Source organism: Schistocerca americana, chromosome 4, assembly GCF_021461395.2.
Source record: "Schistocerca americana isolate TAMUIC-IGC-003095 chromosome 4, iqSchAmer2.1, whole genome shotgun sequence".
Lineage (NCBI taxonomy): Eukaryota > Metazoa > Arthropoda > Insecta > Orthoptera > Acrididae > Schistocerca > Schistocerca americana.
Genome location: NC_060122.1, coordinates 779,147,703 through 779,167,403, shown reverse-complemented (window position 1 = coordinate 779,167,403; position 19,701 = coordinate 779,147,703). Strand labels below are relative to the sequence as shown.

The 19,701-nt window shown below is 37.2% G+C and overlaps 1 protein-coding gene across 3 annotated transcripts in view; it reads left to right on the top strand.

The window, feature by feature from the left end:
• Window positions 1-19,701, top strand: part of LOC124613966 — a 520,281-nt gene that overhangs the window by 483,909 nt on the left and 16,671 nt on the right. For 2 of the 3 annotated variants that reach the window (XM_047142753.1, XM_047142755.1), the window contains exon 13: window positions 371-1,113. The exons of the other annotated variant lie outside the window; for it this stretch is intronic. In XM_047142753.1, the coding sequence (XP_046998709.1) occupies window positions 371-431 (61 nt within the window). In that variant the 3' untranslated portion in view covers window positions 432-1,113. Of the gene's footprint in view, window positions 1-370; window positions 1,114-19,701 lie in introns of those variants that run through there. 3 annotated transcript variants of the gene reach the window in all.

Here is a 19,701-nt window from a genome sequence, read left to right as displayed (position 1 = left end):
GTGTCTTACACATTGATGTATGTAATAATCTAACTAGCTACATAATGACATTTAAGAGTTTAGTGAATGATGACTTTTATTTTGCTGATATTGAAGCTAATTGCCAGTTTCTTTGGATTTCCTAAGCATATACCAAGACTCATAAGGCTGATGTCACTGCTTTACTATTATTGCATTTCTTTTTCTCTGGAATGTTTTTACTTATTTCAAAATTTTTGGGACATACCTTAAAATAAGAATCATAGGTGTTTAACATATATTAAGTATGTAATTTGTTGTAGTTTTTGGTGCTGGTGATCATATATTACACTGTATACAAACGTAAGACGTAGACTGCATGCGAAGTCATACCAGAGTATGCTCTTTTCAGGTGTCCATGTAACCCATCCATCACAACAGGCCTGTTCTGTACTACCTCAAGATTATGGTAGTACATATGGATTTTCATATTACTGCTGTAGCACTGTATGATACTGTGTGTTTCATGGAAGGGTTGCTTGTTTTCATCTGAAAAAAATTACATAACACCTTATTATTGACTTTTTACTAACATTAACTATTGGTATAACTCTAATAATTTGAATTTCTGTAACTTAACCTACTTGTTTATATTAGCTATGCTTTCTTGTGACATCCTCATGATCAGTGGAGCAACATTTGTGATTAATTTACAGACATTCTTTTGTGTTGTAATAAATCTGTAACCAAAACGTTGTACCTGTTGTTTTGATTTAGAATTTGCATAACTACAGTGCCTATGCAGGTCTGAAAACAAATGGATTTTGGATTTCTTTTCTACAACTTAGGGAGTGCTCATTAAATATGTACATTTTTTTGCATATTATGGTGTCCTTTCAGTTGTGGAATGAATGCTGCTTCGTAGCAAGTTATCTGAGTTTATATCACTATTAGTGCAACATGTTTTCATTACATAGGTAAAGCATTTGTAAGGAGATTCAGTTGAGGTAGTTTTGTAGTGGTGTAAGGGATATTTAAGAAACAGATGAAGAAAAAGAGCATGGATTAGAAGAATTCGGCACTGTTAAAATGACGTTACTTATAAGTTTGGATTCTCAGAAGCTAGTTACATGAAAATTATGAAAACAAGGGTCACCAACTGTTTTCAATCATATAATTATTTATTTAATTGCAAAAAGTTCTGAATATACATTCCTCATGAGTTGATAGCAAATGAAGTAAATGAACTGTTAGTTACTTCTATAGAAGAGTGCTGTAATTAGTCATAAGTTGCCACATAATCATAATAGAACTGGGACTAATCTTTTCAGCTTGTTACCTGGTTACCTCTGTTTCATAGTATTGTGGAGATCTTTTTTGTATAATTAATATAAAGGATGTCCATAAACCATTGTATGTCACTCGTGGTGTAGAACTGTGCTCTTTATGTTTGCCGAAAGAAATAGTTTTCAGCATATTTTAGATATACAAGTCAAAGAAGATGCTATTGTTGCACGCTGTCTTATTATAAAGATCTGATAGTTTGAATTTGTTTCAGTAGCCAGTTTGACATTGTTTCTAGACTGTAGATTTGTAAAGGAAACGTCAAACATATTAATACAGAAGAAAAAGTCTTGGCTGACAGGTGGTGGAAGATATAAACATGGAAAAAAACATTGGCAATACAGACCGAAGATCCCGTCTGTTAAGAGAGATGTGACATGACTGGGGAATAGAGACTACACTATAGTCGAGTTGGCATAAGAAGATCTTTGACAGTGGCAGTAAGCTGGGTGCTGCAGCTATGTGTGCATACTCCAACCAGTTGTGTAATGTGATTTTGTAAATGCACTTCATTGTTGTCGCAGCTGTATAGATGACTACTGTTTTTGCCTGCAGCTGTTAGCACTACACAGCTGAAAGCTGGGAACAGCACTGCTAGCTGTCAGGAACCTTCTTAAACTAACTCAGCTACAGCATCAGTTTCCAAAATTATTCAGACTTTTTGTAAAAGGGAGTCCAACAGGACTTATGTTTGTAGCATTGTTTTATTTTCCATCTCTTCCTGTCTCACAGTTGTGTGTTCCATTTTATGTAATCCTTGAATCGGTCAGTTTTTTCAACCCCCATCTCCTACTTCCATGGATGAAAGGATCTTCAGTTTACCCAGTTAACCGTGAGTGTAATTTTCTTTCTCATTAGAGTGACCTATTTTTAGATGAGTGTTTATGTAAATGGTGAAATCTTCATAATCAGCCATGCCAGAAGCAAATATTAATTTGTTCAGATTTACAGTCAAAATCCATTCATGTCGTGACTGTAATCAGTAATGAAGTTTCAAATCTATATATGATCTGTCACAGGGAGTTCACATGAACTGATAAGAGATATAGATTGTTTAACTTGATAGTAATTAATTCATGTTATGGCTTGTTGCATTGAAAATCCCGTTGTGAAATAATTGAGTGAAGCCCTTCCTCAGAACACATTCACAACATTTCATATAGTTTGCTGGTGATTTCTGACTTTAAGGTTAGGAAATGTTATGAAGCCTTCAGTTAGTAGGAGCTACAAAATTTTTAAGCTGGTTTGTTTCTATTACATTAATTTCAATCATAAAGAAAGTAATGAAATCAGTACGCCTGGTTCAGGGATGAGCTGATATTTGGTGAAATGGCATAATTATATCAAAAGAATGACACTCAGATTCCAGTCTAGTCATCCTGGTTTATGTTGTTCTTTTATTTATCCAAATTACTGTGACAAGTGTTTTGATTATTGCCGGCACAAGAACAGACCAACTCTTTCTAGTTCGATTGTGTGACATAACTGGAGTTCCACCATATTTCACCTTGCATTGATGTAATATTTCCATTCATTTTTCATGTGTTCAAATCTTAAATCATTGTTTGAAGTACCTTACTCAGAAGTATTCTCATAATAGAGCAACAATTGTATTCACTTATTTATTAGTTGTAGCACATGCCCTTACATAACATGAATAATGTTTGATTGCTACTCCATTTTCCTTGTTTTTGCTCAAGCTAGTGCACTGGTATGTTCTGAGATCTTAAGTCACCTGTATGAAGAATGTTGGACAGAATCAGAGGTGTATATTGCATAATGAAGTCAGATGACAATGATGAGCTCAGGGAATCAGGGAAGTTTTACGTTCCTCATGGCACTGTTCTTAAGGGTCACAAAATTTGTCTGTTCTTAAGGATCATAATTGAGTGTATCAACTGCTCTAGTTAGTTAATTCTATATTAATTTTGTCTTAATGAATAATTTATTCTTATCCCAAATGATGGAAAAAAAGAAGTTGCTGCTTTTAAGGCTTGTGCATGAGCTTAGTGGGCAATTTGGAAGATTGATATGAGTTGAGTTCTATTGGGTTGTATTTTTAGAGAATTTAAGTGGTTGCTACTGTAAGTAAATCACTAAAAATGATCTGACATTGAGATTCACTTTCATCAACTCCGGGGTTTCAAAAAAAATTATAATGTCAGTTGAATAAATAACAAGTTTGTGAACTGCAAAAGAAGTTAACTAAAGTGTGACCTATTTGACAGTATTTATCATTCAGTGGCTAAGAATACCATTGCTAAATACCTTCAGTATGTGGATGCGTTGCAGTTTGAACACTGTACTGAGACATAGTAGTGAAAATCTCTCGTAAATTAAATTGCACTAAAATTTATGAACTGCCTCCATAAACAAATTTTTGCTGAAAGATGTCTAATCGCAAGTTATATGTAATGACTTCGGAAAGTGAGTTACACATGTGGTACCACACTAGGCCCATTGCACAAGAGTGGCTCATTGTTAGAAGAGAATACACATCCCAGGTTTTTTGTAGAGACAGTTCTGCTGAGATATGGATTACAGATGCAGCACTGTGTGTGACTGCTGTGTCGTGCAAATTAGAAATGTACTCCAAAGTTGACGTCGTGGACAAAATGTCTAAATTTCACAGTGACTTACCCTGTACTTTTGGCAGTATATGGACCAAATGCAGTGTCGCTTCCAGGTGTAGAGAAGTAGTGCCAACAATTTTACCTAAGTCGTGGGTGATGCTGATTGGGAGGTAAGCCACCATCATCGACCAGATCTTCCATCGTGAGATTTCCATCTTTTTGGCAAGCTGAACATCATCTGGAGGAAATAGATCTTCCAACAGTGAGGATATTCACACAGCAGTTTTCTGATGTGTATGTGACCAAGGAATAGATTTCAATCATTGAGGAATTGAGCGATCAACAGAAAGTTCTGATATTTGCAGAGACTTGGTGACTGTTTTTCTATATAGTATCACGTACCTGTCTAATTCTGGATTGCAGTGGAGCACTCAGTAAAAGTTGCTTGGCCTACCATAATAATGTGTAATTCGCTTTTTGAAGTCTCCTCCTTTTCTAAAAGATTAGGTGCAGTTATCAAGCAAATCAGTGTTCAAAATTTTCTTTTCAGTGGGTAGCTTCTTTATTTCTCAGTGTTTATTTCACCCCGATAACAGATTTTCACATTTAGTGAAAACTACATGTTTTAATGAGAATTTCAGTTACAAGTTTCATTTCACTTCTCGTTTTGTTGCTCTATGTGTATGTGATGTGTGGAAAGTCATTTTGCATTGGTTCATTGCTAGAGGCATACAAATGTTTGAGACATTCTTTAATTTTATTGTGGAAATGATGAGCCACTTGGAGTACTGAAAACTGTGGTGCCAAAGTTGAATAATGCGTATTTTGGTTAAATATTGCTTTAAGCGAGTCACCATATCTCCATTACAAAATCTAGCCCCCTTTTTGTTGGAAGAAGCAATATATCTTATTTCTTCCTTCCATCACAGGAAGGTAGCAATGCTAAACATGTATTAATTCAAGTATCTCCGCTGAAGCAGTTAGGGCCCACTGAAAAGATTAAGAAGTTAATAGTGGCTAAATACACCATTATGTACATGAAATAAGTCTATTCTGTAGTTATCAGCATATAAGTAGTCATGAATTTAAAATAAATATCTCATGTATAGTAAGTGGGATGGAGGATTCACCTTTTCTTCTTCTTCTTTTCTTTTTTTCCCCAGTGCAGTGCAGAATGCAGTGGCTCTGATTATTGTAAAAGTTTAATGTGATCAATAATGGAAACTCCATGATGAGTGAAAAGTTTCTTATTACCTTAATAATATTCTTTACTCTCAAAGTATCATATTAAAGCTGCATTAAGTATCACATACTAAAATAAACACTTATCATTACAATATCTCATCAATTTTTTTCCTTTATTATTGTATACTTCAGTTAAAATTTATTACCAGATCAATAATGGAAATTCCTGGGTGGAACAATATGTAAAATAAGGCAACCACTCACCTATATCAGATCGATCCGTTGAGTGCTGTAGCACATAACAGAAAATAGCATTCACATTAGCTCTCGAGCACTAGGTCTTTTCTCAGCAATAGTACACAAATTCAGCCACACAATGTGTGAATGTGCGAAATATTGCTTTGCATGTTTACTTAGAATGGTTTCCCTTAAATTGATGGTAATGATTAATGAAAACCACCAGAGCTGTGTATCACTCATTTATTGTGCTTTTGCTGGATTTATTCTTAGATCATCTTCATGTTGCCTGTAGGTAACAAAACAAGAAATTAGGCTACAGCTACAGCATCTTAATGGACACAATGAGCAACTGACAGTAACAACAGTCTTATACTGAATCCTCACTGAGTTGTTCTAAAAGTCACAATATAAATGGCCTGGTTGTCATCCGTAATGTTAAAGACCAAATCCAGAGACAATGATTGCAAACATTCTGCTGACCGCCTAGCGGAAATACGGCAAGCATACAGTAAACTTTCCAGGCAGGGCCACTCCATGAGAGAGGTAAACATGCAAACGCAGTACTTTGCCTCTGCCAATTGTGATAACAGATTGTGTGATCATAATCATTACAAGTAATAACAAAGCCTTAAGTACAGAACTGATATTAATGAGTGAAAACCATTACACAGGCAATCAAGACAACTGAAAAATGCACAATAAAAGGAAACAAGTGACAGTGCTTTCACAAATCTGAACCATCATTTGACAAGTGTGACATTAAGTGAATAACTGTAAAATATGTTGACAGAGTAATTATGTAAAAATATCAAGAACAGTAATGTTACAAAAGATGTATTTTCATTGAACATGTACATGAGCTAAAGCGACCAAACTTGTTTTCATCATATGTTGTTGACAAAATTACAGGGAAGCTGTGTTAAACTTGCTACAATTATTTACAACAGTGGAGAATTAATGTCAGTGTTTACACAAAGCCATATCGTCAGTAAGTTGATAAAGTGGTCAGCATAATATTTGGGCTTATTGATTCTGAATTTGGTCATTAAAATTTAATGCAACAGCCACACCATTTGTATCATGGCCATAGCACAACCTGGTGAGGATTTAGTATAGGAATGTTGCAGTGAGCATTGCTTATTGTATACATTAAGCGTAATTTCTTGTGTTGTTTAACTGCAAGCAAACTGAAGATGTTCTTAGAATGGAATCGGCCATAACACAATAAATATGTAGTAATATATCTGAGATGGTTTTCATTAGTAATTAAAATTAATGTCAACTATTATTCCTGCAAAATATTGGCAAGTTCAGGTAACGATGATGGAGATAAGTAGTGATCGTGCACCCTTCTCTTCAATCTAGACCATGAAGGCTTGTTGTTTTGGGGCTGACAGGATTTACGAGTGTGACACTCAGTTATGCAGTGACGTTTGCAGCTGTCACACGCTTATTTTTTGTCACATTCTTCTTCAGTGACTGTCCATCATGACCATTAAACACACACTTTTATCCACATTTTGACTTAGCGAATGATGTTTTAATGCTTTCCTGGAATGCGGTATAAGTCTTCGAAATGGTACCTCTTGAAACACGAAACACTTCAGCTGCCTGGCTTACTGAAGCACCTGCCATACAAGCACCAACAATTTGCCCACATTTGAATTCACATAGCTTCAACATAATGTACTCACAACTACACAGAACACTGTTCTTTCCATGTCTGACACTTGAAAAATATTGAGGACAGTGCACAGGTGCCATTTATGGTCAAACATTGCAGCACAACCTGCAGGCGTGGCTGTCGAGCATCTGTGTTTATATTTAAGCAAGCATTTCTTATGGTGTTTCCATTTTTTTGTCCAGTCCCTGTATTTGGGCAAGTGAACATGTCAAATGCTTATATCCTAGAACAGGGATACAACATGCGCTGAATTAGGAAAGTGGCTTTGCAGTTTGAGTTGGTAATGTAACTTTTATAGAATTCAAATGAATATGAACTACCGTATTTACCCGAATCTAAGCCGCACTTTTTTTCCGGTTTTTGTAATCCAAAAAACCGCCTGCGGCTTAGAATCGAGTGCAAAGCAAGCGGAGGTTCTGAAAAATGTTGGTAGGTGCCGCCACAATTAACTTCTGCCGTCAAATATATGTAGCGCTACACAGGCATGCTTTGTAGGCACAAAGATAAACACTGGTGCCAAAACCCTCTGCATCAGTAAAAAAAAAAAAAGGTGGAAGACGAGCTTTTTTTCTCCGCCCCGAATTTCGACCACTGCATTTTCATACATTATCCAACGAAGTAAATACCAATTCCGTATTGTTCATCTTCGAATGTAGCAGAATTTCAATGTACTACGAAAATCCGACTGGCAAGACTGTTTGGGATGTTTGTCAATATGGCCAACTCTACGTTTTCAATTTTTTCCTACCTGTGAGAAGAGATGGTTGCTAATAGGAACCTGATGAAATGTGAATCACATACAGTATTCTCTTCACCATAAGAATAATACGAATATAAACATTTTGCCATGTATTCTTTCGTGTTTGCTGCTATCTCATTTAAATCCTGTCTGCCTAATAAACTACGAAACTAGAGTGAGACAACAGCAAACGTGGAAGAACATACGTATCGTGTAATGTTTATATTCGTATTATTCTTATGCCTAATAGTGATACAGTCAGAAATGAAGCACGGCAACTGACTAGATTTTTAAATCTAAGATGACTCTAATTTCTGTGCAGAATTTGATGTACTAAAGAAGCAGCCGCAAAGATTTTCAAACGGAGAAAATTTTTTGCCAAACTCTCGTTCAGAACATGTTCTATCATACGCAGTCTATTATTTGGTTCTTGTTGATCATTATCAAAGAAAGCAGCAGTGTAAGTAACAACAAATAGCAGTCTCTTGCCATTGTTTTGCTAATGAGGTGATTCCTCTTTTTTTAATTGTAAGCGGCAATAGCACGCTCAAAAGCAAGCCATGCCGCGAGCGGCGACAGGCCATAAACACGCACTATCAGAATGCGACAAACAATGCATGACACAGTACAGTAATGCATTTTCAGCTTAGAGTGACGTAAACACCTATAACAAAGAAAACGGCGCTTATCAGATCAAAGCAAAATAAGCAATCGATTCAAACCAGACAAAGCACGTGAAAAAGGAAGGGTACCCGTATAAAAACGGACGGAGCGCCTGACGCCTACCAATGGCTACCTGGTAAAGCTTAACTGCTAAGCTTACGACTCGCACCAAACTACTGTAGGTGTATCGTCATTCATTCGACCTAAATTGTGTCTCATATTACAATGGACCAACTTTGTTTTGATCTGGAGGTGCGGCCTAAAACTTTTCTCTCTCCTTGAATTTCGAGTCTCAAATTTCAGGTGCGGCTTATATTCGGGAATTTTTTTTCCTTTATTTCGAGTCTCATTTTTCAAGTGCGGCTTAGATTCGAGTTCGGCTTAGATTCGAGTAAATACGGCACTTATGCAAATTTTATCCTGGCTGTATATTCAGAAATGTGAACAACATTAGAAAAGTAGCAAAATTAATTATGGCACAAAATATATATGGATGGAATATATGAAAAATATCAGTGAAGGATGCTGAGGTATGGGAAATTTAAATGCACTATTTTCCACAACCTGAGAAAACAGATTTAATGACTCAAATGTTATCTTTCAAAGGTGAACTGTAACAAAAGTGTAAATCACCTGGTGCAGCAACATAGAATATGAAAATAAAGTTTAGATGAAGAATTTATGTTCAAGTTTAATGTACGTAATGGCTGTGTCCATTTAGTACAGAAAAAAGTAATGCCTATACTGAGTGTGATTAACATGAGCAGCAATAGAATCCAGTGATTGAGTAATGATGATTTTGATGTGTAAGAGTTGCTTAGAAAATGAATACTATTATTACAGAAAGATGCTTGAAACACAGGGAAGGTCAAGAGTGAGCTGTGAAGAAAAACGCCCAAAGGAGGAACTAGATAGGTTGAGGAGGGTGAAGGATAGTGGGGAATAGGAACTGGCAGTTGGCAATAAGGCAGCTAGGAGGAGGTGGTATTCAGACAGTTATTCAGTGCGTGTATGCAATAGATTTGATCAACTGTCAGAGTTGAGTGGAGAGGAGCCTCTTGTAGCTGTAGATGTAGGGAACATGCAGCAGTCCTCAGCAGTTAGGAGGCCTAGGTTAGTTACAAAGTCAAACAGAAAGAAGAAGGTTCTGCTGCTAGGTAGCTCGCATGGTAATGGTGTGGGCCAGCAGTTGCGGAAAGTGTTGGGGAGTGAGTACCAGGTCACCAGCATTGTGAAGCCTAGTGCAGGGTTGGCTCAGGTGACTGACAGCATAGGGGAGTTATGTAGGAATTTTACAAAGGCAGATCAGGTAGTGATAGTGGGTGGAACAGGGAAGAGTCTCGATTGGGACGGGGAATATGATGTAGGTGGTGACCTGGTAAAGATAACTACTCAAACTGGTGGCACTAATGTGCATTTCGTGTAACTGTTTCAGCGTTATGAGCGGCCTCATCTTAATGCAGCCGTTAGGTGTGTTAACATGGGGCTGGAGAAGGCGCTGATGACAGAGGGCATGGGTTACATTTCAGTGGTGCCAGCTGGGTCTGTCAGCAGATCCGCTTTCACTAGGCGTGGTATGCACCTCAATAAGTATGGGAAGGGGAGGCTGGCAAAGTTTATAGATGACAGTGTAGTGAGTAGTAGTGGGATCACTCATGGAAAAATTCCTGTAGTAGTTGGTGTTAGAGGTGCACCTTTTTTAGCCTGAAGTCAGCTGATAGGTATATCGGCTTAAAGGAAGACCCTCTAGGATCTCACCTTCAGAGGATGTCATGTTTCCAAGTAGAGAAGGAATTAGCATATTTCATCAAAATATAAGAGGTATTAGAGATGAAGTTAGTGAACTGCTTACATATGTTGACTCTGAAATTATTGGTACGTCAGAGCACCACTTAAATTATTTGGCAATTCAGAGGCTTCCTTTACCAGGATACAGATTAGCTGGCTGTTTTTCGAGGAGTTCCTTGTGGGGTGTGGGATTGGATATGTAGATAAAAAACAGTATTCCTTTTGAGTCCATAGACCTATCATGGCACTGCACTGAAAAAATATTTGAGTGTTGTGCAGAGGCAGTTGAATTTAATGAAACTAAACTTTTAATTTGTTTTGTTCATATGTCCCTGAACTCTGACTTAAGAGCATTTATGCTCAAGCTAGAGAGGGCTCTTAACTCACTTTGTAGGAAGTACCAGCAATTAGTCTTATATGGTGATTTCAATACACATTTTGTGTTTGATTGTGCAAGAAAAAGGATGGTGCTAGATCTGATGCAGACTGTTTTTTCCAACTAGGATGCAGGGGAACAGTAGCACAGCCAAAGACAATATTTTTATTCATTCTTCATTACTAGATGGGCATTCTATTAGTAAAAGTGTGAAGGGCCTTTCAGACCATGATGCACAAATGGCAACAGTAAAAGGCTTTTGTACTCAAACAAATGTCACATGTAATTACAAATTGTGTAGGAAAGTTAATCCAACAGCAATAGAGAGTTTTTTAAACCTTGTCAAGGAACAAGAGTGACAGGATGCATATAGTGCCGATAACATAGATGATAAATATAATGGTTTCTTTAACACATTTCTCATGCTCTTTGAGAGTTTCTTTCCATTAGAACGTTCTGAATGGGGTACTAGCAGTAATAGGCAGCCCAGGTGGCTGACTAGTGGGATAAGGATATCCTGTAGAACAAAGCAGGAATTATATCAAAATGTTAGACATAGTCTCAATCAGGCTGCAGTATCCCATTACAAACAGTATTGTAATGTGCTTAAAATGTTATTAGGAAGGCAAAGAGTATGTTGTATGCAAAGAGAATAGCTAATTCACAGGATAAAATTAAAACCATATGGTCAGTTGTGAAGGAAATGTCTGGTCAACAGCACAAGGTCAACGATATAAAGTCAGTTCGCAGTAAAAATATTTCTGTTACTCATATCAGATATATATACACTATTTAACAATCATTTTCTGAGCATTGCTGGTGTACTAAATAAAAATTTTGCTTCTACGGGGACTCATACAACTCTCTTGGCAAATGCCTTTCAAAGATTGATGTCTGAAATACTCCTCTGTGATACAGACAAGGGGGAGATTGAGTCAATAATTAAATCACTGAAGACAAAGGGCTCATGGTTATGATGGAGTGCTTAGCAGGATATTAAAGTACTGTGCTGCACATGTCAGCCCTGTATTTAGCCATATTTGTAATATTTCCTTTAGGTATGGTCAGTTTCCTGAATGATTAAAGTACTCAGCAGTAAAGCCACTTTATAAAAAGGGAGAAAGGGATAATGTAGACAATTTTAGATCTGTTTCTATGCCATCAGTATTTGCTAAAGTTATAGAAAAGGTTGTGTTTGTAAGGATAATTGAACATTTTATGTCACAGGATTTGCTATCAAATGTACAGTTCGGCTTTAGAAGTCACTTAACAAATGAAAATGCTATATTCTCTTTTCTCTGTGAGATACTGGATGGGTTAAACAAAAGGTTTCAAACGCTAGGCCTATTTTTTTATTTAACTAAGGAGTTTGATGGTGTTGATCACAAAATATTGCTCCAGATGTTGGACCATTGCGGAATACGGAGAGTAACTCACAATTGGTTCACTTCTTACCTTAGCAACAGACAGCAAAAGGTCATTATTCACAATGTTGAGAATGGCTGTAATAGGGGCTCAGAGTGGGGTACAGTCAAGTGGGGGGTGCCCCAGGGATCAGTGTTGGGGCCATTCCTGTTCTTTATGTATATAAATGTTATGTCCTCTAGTATTAAGGGTAACTCTAAAATATTTCTCTTTGCTGATGACACTAGTTTGGTAGTAAAGGATTTTGTGTGCAACATTGACTCAGTTCCAAATAGTGCAGTACATGACCTAAGTTCATGGCTTATAGAAAATAAACTAACGCTAAACCACAGTAAGACTCATTGTTTAGAGTTTGTAACACACACAACGAAACATGATGTTTTAATTTCACAGAATAGGTATATGATTAGTGAAATGGAACAGTTCAAATTTCTAGGTGTTCAGATAGATAGTAAACTGTTGTGGAAAATCCACATTCAGGATCTTGTTCAAAGACTTAATGCTGCCATTTTTGGTATTCAAATGGTATCTGAAGTGAATGATTGTTCAACATGAAAATTAGTCTACTTTGCTTATTTTCATTTGCTTATGTTGTATGGTATTATATTCTGGGGCAACTCTTCCCATTGTAAAAGAATATTTTTGGCTCAGAAAAGGGCAGTTTTGGCAATGAGTGGTATAAGTCCATGAAACTCTTGTTAACCCGTGTTCGCGAGTCTGGGTATTTTGACATTGGCACTCAGTTAATACTTGGCAGAATTCAAACCTGCATTTGGATTGGACTTCCTTAACTCTTGTGCAGAAAGGTGTGCAGTATACTGCTGCATCTATTTTTGATAAGCTACCACTGGAGTTCAAAAATATTAGCAGTAATCCACGTGCTTTCAATTGAAACTGAAGAGTTTTTTCGTGGGTCACTCATTGTATTCTGTTGAGGAGTTCCTGGAAAATGGAAGTTGATCCTTGTTGTATTGTTGATTGCTTTTAATTAAACTGATAGATTGACTTTTTTTGGTTCATAAACATTTTTTGTATATGTTATTACTTTTGTGTTGTAATTTCTTGTACTGACATGTTCCATGACCTTGGAGATTGGCTCCTCATTTTGGTCCTATGGAACTTGACGTGTAAATAAATAAATAAAAAGCACCTGTTGTGAAAGTAATTTTGAGCATCCAAGTGGCTACTCCAAATTGTCTGGTAGAATTTTGTACAGAATTCAGAGCTGAGTGCATCTTTTAACTGCAGTATACTGTGGACCTCTGTGGCCAGTAGTTGGAAGAAAATACAGGTCATACCTGTATACTAGAAGGGCAGCTCCCATGATTCACAGAACTACAATCCAGTGTCATATGTCTGTTGTGGAATCTATGAAGATATTCAGAGCTCAAAAGTAATTAGGTATCTAGAACAGAATGACCTGCATTTCAACCAGCATGGATTCATGGATTCTGTAAACAGTTATGATGCAAAAGCCAACTCCCCCCCCCCCTTCCCCCACACACACACACACACACACACACAACGTCCTGTCCTGTAAATGTGTATTAAAGTAGTCACGTGGATGCATTGTCTCTTAACTTCAAAAAAGCATTGGTCTCACTCATTAATAAAAGAGCAATCATATGGGATATCAAATGAAATCTGTGAGTGAATTTCTTGCTAGGGAGGATGGATAATTATAGACTTAAGGCCTGCCACTGTTGCAGAGAGGTGTGCTGGAATCCTTCATGTTGTATATTAGCTACCTGGCAGAATATGTTAATAGTAATCTGAGACTTATTGCAGATATTGCAGTTATCTAGAGTCAAGTATTATCTGAAAATAGCTGCACAAATATTGTATCAGATCTTGATAAGATTTCAAAGTGGTCCAGAGATTGGAAATCTACTTTAAATGTTCAGAAATGTAAAACTGTGCACTTCGCAAAATGCAAAACCCCAATATTGTATAACTAGAGTATCAGTGAGTTACAGTTGTAATCAGTGAGGACATGCAAACATGCTGGTGTAAGAATTAATGGGGATATGAATTGAAATTATCCACATAGTCTGTTGTAGATAAAGCTTGTGGCCGACTTCAGTTCATGGGAGATATACAGGGAAAAGCCAGTCTGTTTATGAAGGTAACTGCTTACAAAAATTCTGTCAGAGACCCATATCAAGTAGGCATAACGTGATGTGGTCACACATTTTAGAACTCACGGCAGAGTGTCACGGAAATGTTGGAAAATCAGAACAGGCAGAGCCCTGAACATATCTGCCAACTAAACACTGAAAGCATATTTCGAAAGCTTAAGGAATCAGCAATACTTGAGGAAGCTGGGAACGTATTACAACACCCCCCCTCCCACCCCCCCCTCAAATGCCACCCACGTATCACATTGGCAGGGGCTGCAAAGACAGTATTAGGTTACAGTATGCTCAGATGCATTTAAGAAGTTATTCTTACTGAGCTTCATATGTGAATGGAATGGAAATAAACTCTTAACGACTGGTACAGTGGAAAGAACTCTTGGCCATGCACTTCATTATTTCACATAGTATGGATGTAGATGTAGGTGATGGTGTATGTAAGCATCAAAGACACATCTCTATAGAACTGAGCAGCCATAATTCCATAAGGAAGGGAATGGACACACAAAGACATTGCCTCATCTGGGCATCTCTCTTTCACAGATGGTTTCAAATCAGAGCATGTTTACTGTCAGTGTTGGCAGCATACAGCAGGACTTGTGTGTAATAAAACATTCATCAATTAATTTACAGTCCCTGTTGCATATTATTGTGCCCGCTTTTGTCTTTCTTTGATTTACTCCGAATCCAGTACTGTCCCATAATTATCTCCCATTTTCATAGAGGATAGCAGTGTCATGAACAAATCTTATTGTTGATGTTCTTTTACCCCGAATTTTAATCCCAATCCTGAACCTATCTTTTACTTCCATCATTACCTCTTTACTGTACAGACTGAACAGTTGGGGAGAAAGGTTGCATCCTTATTTTACATCCTTTCAGTCCAATAATTTTGTTCTTGGTCTTCCTATTGTTCCCTTCTGGTTCTGGAATATACTTTCAACCATCTTGCACCATTTTACATTGCTGAGTGCTTCGTATAGGTCAAGAAAACCTATGAACATGTCTAGACTTTTTGTTAAAAGTCTTGCTTTCATTACCAACTGCAACATCAGTACTGTCTGTGTGCTGTCTTTAACTTTACTAAAGCCAAACTGACATATCCTCAGTTTTCTTTTCATTCTTCTGTGTATTATTGTTGTCAACATCTGGGATGTATGAACTAACAAGCTCATTGTGCAACAGTTTTTACAGTTATTTGCCTTTGCTATCTCCAGTCCCACCTGTCCACACTTTCTCTTCTGCATTTAACAGTGGAATTCCCCCTGTGGTGAGCAGTGCACACATAGATGAGCACTTGATGTACCTGCGTCTTTACTGATGCCTTCTGCACAGAATACATGATAGCTGCCAGAGACTGTAGTTGTGTGTGTGCGTGTGTGTGTGTTGTCTGTTTTCGACAAAGGCCTTGTTTGCTGAAAGCTCACTTTCCGACAGTCTTTTTATTGTGGCTATCTGTGACTCAACATCTTCACTGTATGGTGAGTAGCATATATCCCTTTCACAACAAAGTTACATTCCATCCTGGATTTTCCAATGTTTGATTTTGCCTGATAGCTTTTCTTCCATTCCATTACCTAGTGCTATTCTACTTTATCACTATTTTCTAATGCATTACTCCCATCCTTCTGTCTCTTCGTTCCTGTGTTTCTCCTGTTGCCTTACAAACTGCACTGCATGCTGTACTTAGCCACACCGTATCAACTGTCTTGGCTGTGCACAACAGATGGCTACAAGACCATGCCGATTGTTAGTGCAGTGTCTCATGTCCCACATTATCCTGCCAATATCATTAATCCTATACCAGTCTGGCTTCAGCTGCCAGAGACTGTGGTCATGTATGTGTGTTTTTTGTCTATTTTCAATGAAGTCCTTGTTGGCCGAAAGCTAACTTTCCGACAGTCTTTTTGCTGTGCCTATCTGCGACTCAGCATCTCTGCTACACAGATGAATAATAATATGATGGCTACCTCTATCTGAAATGACCTTAATAGTTACTGTTAAATCTAAGATGAAACCTTTGCTGTGGTATAGAAGATTTACTCATTTGTAACCAAAGAGTCTAAAAAATGTCGCTTTTGATGGTTGGCCTTCCTTTGTGTCCAAATTTGTTTCTTCCTTTCAGAATGAAGTCTCTTTCTTTCATCAGACTACACTGTTCCGGTCCATTTTCTGATTTCATTCTGACCAACTTTCCAAGCTAATATCTTTTGCCTGAATGTTTTTCCATCTGTAACATCTGCCTGAGTTATAATGGCTACTTTAAGATCCTCCTTAATCTCAGCTATCCATTTAATTGGCCCAGTTTTGGCCTTGCTTCTGTTTTTGAAGAATTCTACTATTTGTTTTGTCAACCTAATGCCATTCTTTTAATGTGCCTGTAAAATTTAAGTCTTTGTTTTCTCCTGTCACCATGTGTGTCAGTGTATTCTTCTATTTCCCTACTACTTCTCAGCCTGTAAGTTTCTCCATCAGTAAATTTTGGGTCTAATATTTTTCCAATAACCTTTTTTTCTTTCTTTTGAATTTCTTCAATATCCAGTGCTGTAATGCCTAAGTTTACTGAATTTAGAAATTGATTTTTATTATAAATATTTGTGTTAATCTGAATGCAGTTGCCATTTTTTGGACAGTGATCTTCGATTGCAGCTTTTTCCACAGTTTTTTCTTCTATGGCTTTCCCCAATTATTTAAACTGTGGAAGCCTTTTTATTTTTCCATATTTTGTATTCAATAACTTTGGTGCTTGTTTGTTGCATGTCATACATTCTGTTTTTTTCGAATGATATTTGTAGTCCTACTTTTTCTGCAACTTCTTTAACAGTTTCAATTTGTTTTTGAGCTGTGGTAATATCCCTAGTTAAAATTGCCAGATCATCTGCAAAGGCGAGGCAATCTACTCTAATTTCTTTATTTGATCTTGTTTCTTTCTTTCAACTGCATGTTGCTTACCTGACTTACATTCCTAATATCTCACCTTCTGTTTTAGCCACTGACACTTTAGTAGACCATCTTTTGATTTCTTTTCTTGCTAACTCCTATAAAGTGCATACTGAAAAAAATTACGTTGGAGATGTTTTATCATGAGATTCAACAGGTGATGGAATCTGATGTGTAAATTTTTAAGAGTTCAAACAAAATCTAAGGGTGTTTTCCAGTGACTTGTTGGATCTCTTTTTAAAACATGACAAATGAAACAGCTCCTGTCACCACATAATTGAGAATTTTTGGCATTTAACAAAGATGTATACATAAAATAAGTTCATGTAACAAACAGCACAACATTTATTCATAACTGTTACTTCATTGTTGAGCTTTAGTGTATTACAGGAATAACTTCACATTGTGAAACAGTGTTTAGCTAAAATGAAATTGTTGGGTGTTGTTTAGTAAATGTCAAGAATAGTTAATTAGTAAGCAACACATTACTCCTAAGATATTTAATTATTTTTAACATTTGGAGAGAAATGTCATTCCATTGCGGAAATAAAAACTATGAGGGAAATATTTACTGTTTGAAGTGCATGACTGATTGTTTAAGATTTATACGAGGGTCACACCAAAAGAAATGCACACTATTTTGTTTTAAAATCCATCTTTTATTCTACATGTTTGAAAGTTTTACAGCGTGTAGATACATCCCTTAGGAACAATATTTTCATTTCTCCACAAAATTGCCGTCCCTCTCAACTGCCTTATGCCATCTTGGAACCAGCGCCTGTATACCCGCACAGTAAAATTCTGGACCAAGCTGTTAGAGCCACTGTTTGGCAACGTGCACAAGGGAGTCATCATGTTCAAACCTTGTTCCACGAAGAGAGTCTTTCAGTTTCCCAAAGAGATGATAGTCACATGGAGCCAGGTCAGGACTGTAAGGCGGGTGTTTCAGTGTTGTCCATCCGACTTTTGTTATCCCTTCCATGGTTTTTTGACTGACATGTGGCCATGCATTGTCGTGCAACAGCAAAACATCCTGCTTTTGCCGATGTGGTCGAACATGACTCAGTTGAGCTTGAAGTTTCTTCAGTGTCGTCACATATGCATCAGAATTTATGGTGGTTTCACTTGGCATGATGTCTATAAGCAAGAGTCCTTCGGAATCGAAAAACACCGTAGCCATAACTTTTCCAGCAGAAGGTATGGTTTTGAATTTTTTTTCTTGGTTGAATATGCTTGATGCCACTCCATTGATTGCCTCTTCGTCTCTGGTGAAAAATCATGGAGTCATGTTTCTTTCATCCCCTGTCACAATTCTTCCAAGAAATTCATCTTGACCATTCTCGTACTGTTCCAAAAGTTCGCTGCATGCCGTTTTTCTTGTTTCTTTGTGAGCCACTGGAACATCGTGGGAACCCACCTGGCACATACCTTTTTTTAACGCCAACGCTTTCAGTATACTGCAAACACTTCCTTCTCCTATCCCAACGTAGTGTGACAATTCGTTCACTGTGATGCGTCTGTCAGCAGTCACAAATTCGTTTTCACACATTGTCTGGAGTGTGTGCAGTATGAGGCCTGCCGCTGCGAGGACAGTCCTCAATATTGCCGTGCCCGCTTTCATCACATAACCTGCTTGCCCACTGACTAACTGTACTGTGGTGCCCAGTGACTAACTGTACTGTGATCGACAGCAGCATCTTCATACACCTTTTTCAACCTTTTGTGGATGTTTCCCACTGTCTCGTTTTCACAGCACAGGAATTCTATGACAGCACGTTGCTTGTGACGAATGTCAAGTGTAGCTACCATCTTGAAGACATGTGATGCCGCCACTTACGGGAACAGGTTGAACTAAGTTTGAAAACAAGCGGGAAGGATGTATCTACACACTGTAACACTTTCACACATGCAGAATGAAAACTTTATTTTTACAAAAATAGTGTGCATTTCTTTTGGAGTGACCCTTGTATGTCTCATGACATTATGCATTTCTATTTTAGTCCTAAGACATGCTTATGCTACATATATTACATTTTTATGCTTTTACAATTGTGAGTGTTATTGGTAATGCAGAATGAGGCCTCTTTCTTCTTCTTCTTCTTCTTCCTTCTTCTCTCTCTCTCTTTTCTTTTTTTTTTTTTTTTTTTTTTTTTTAAAGTTCGAAATCGCTTACAATCATTTGCAAAACTGTTTGATACTATAGCAGATTGTGGTACACCTGTTTCTTATTTCTGAAATGGGTTTTAGATAGAGACTTTTATTCTCACAGTCATGTACTTATTTGTTCAGTCACATCATTTACCTGAAGATAGGAAAGGTGATACAGGGACTGATTACAGATTTCATTAAAAAAAGTTGTTGGAAATACTGGAGCCAAATTCAATTAATTCTCTGTTATGATGGTAGATATCTGTACTGCAGGAATGGAATTTCTTTTATTTTTATTTATTTTGCACCTTTTTTATCAGGTTCATTATGTAGGACTTGTCAAAATACAAGACAGTATAGGATTTTACATATTTACATTCATGTACAAAGTATAGGCACAGACAAGTTGTAATATTACATCTAGATTGGTAGCTTTCTTATCAACAAATCGAGGTGAATAGGGGAAGACAAAGAGTATTCTACATAATTAATTATAAGAAAAC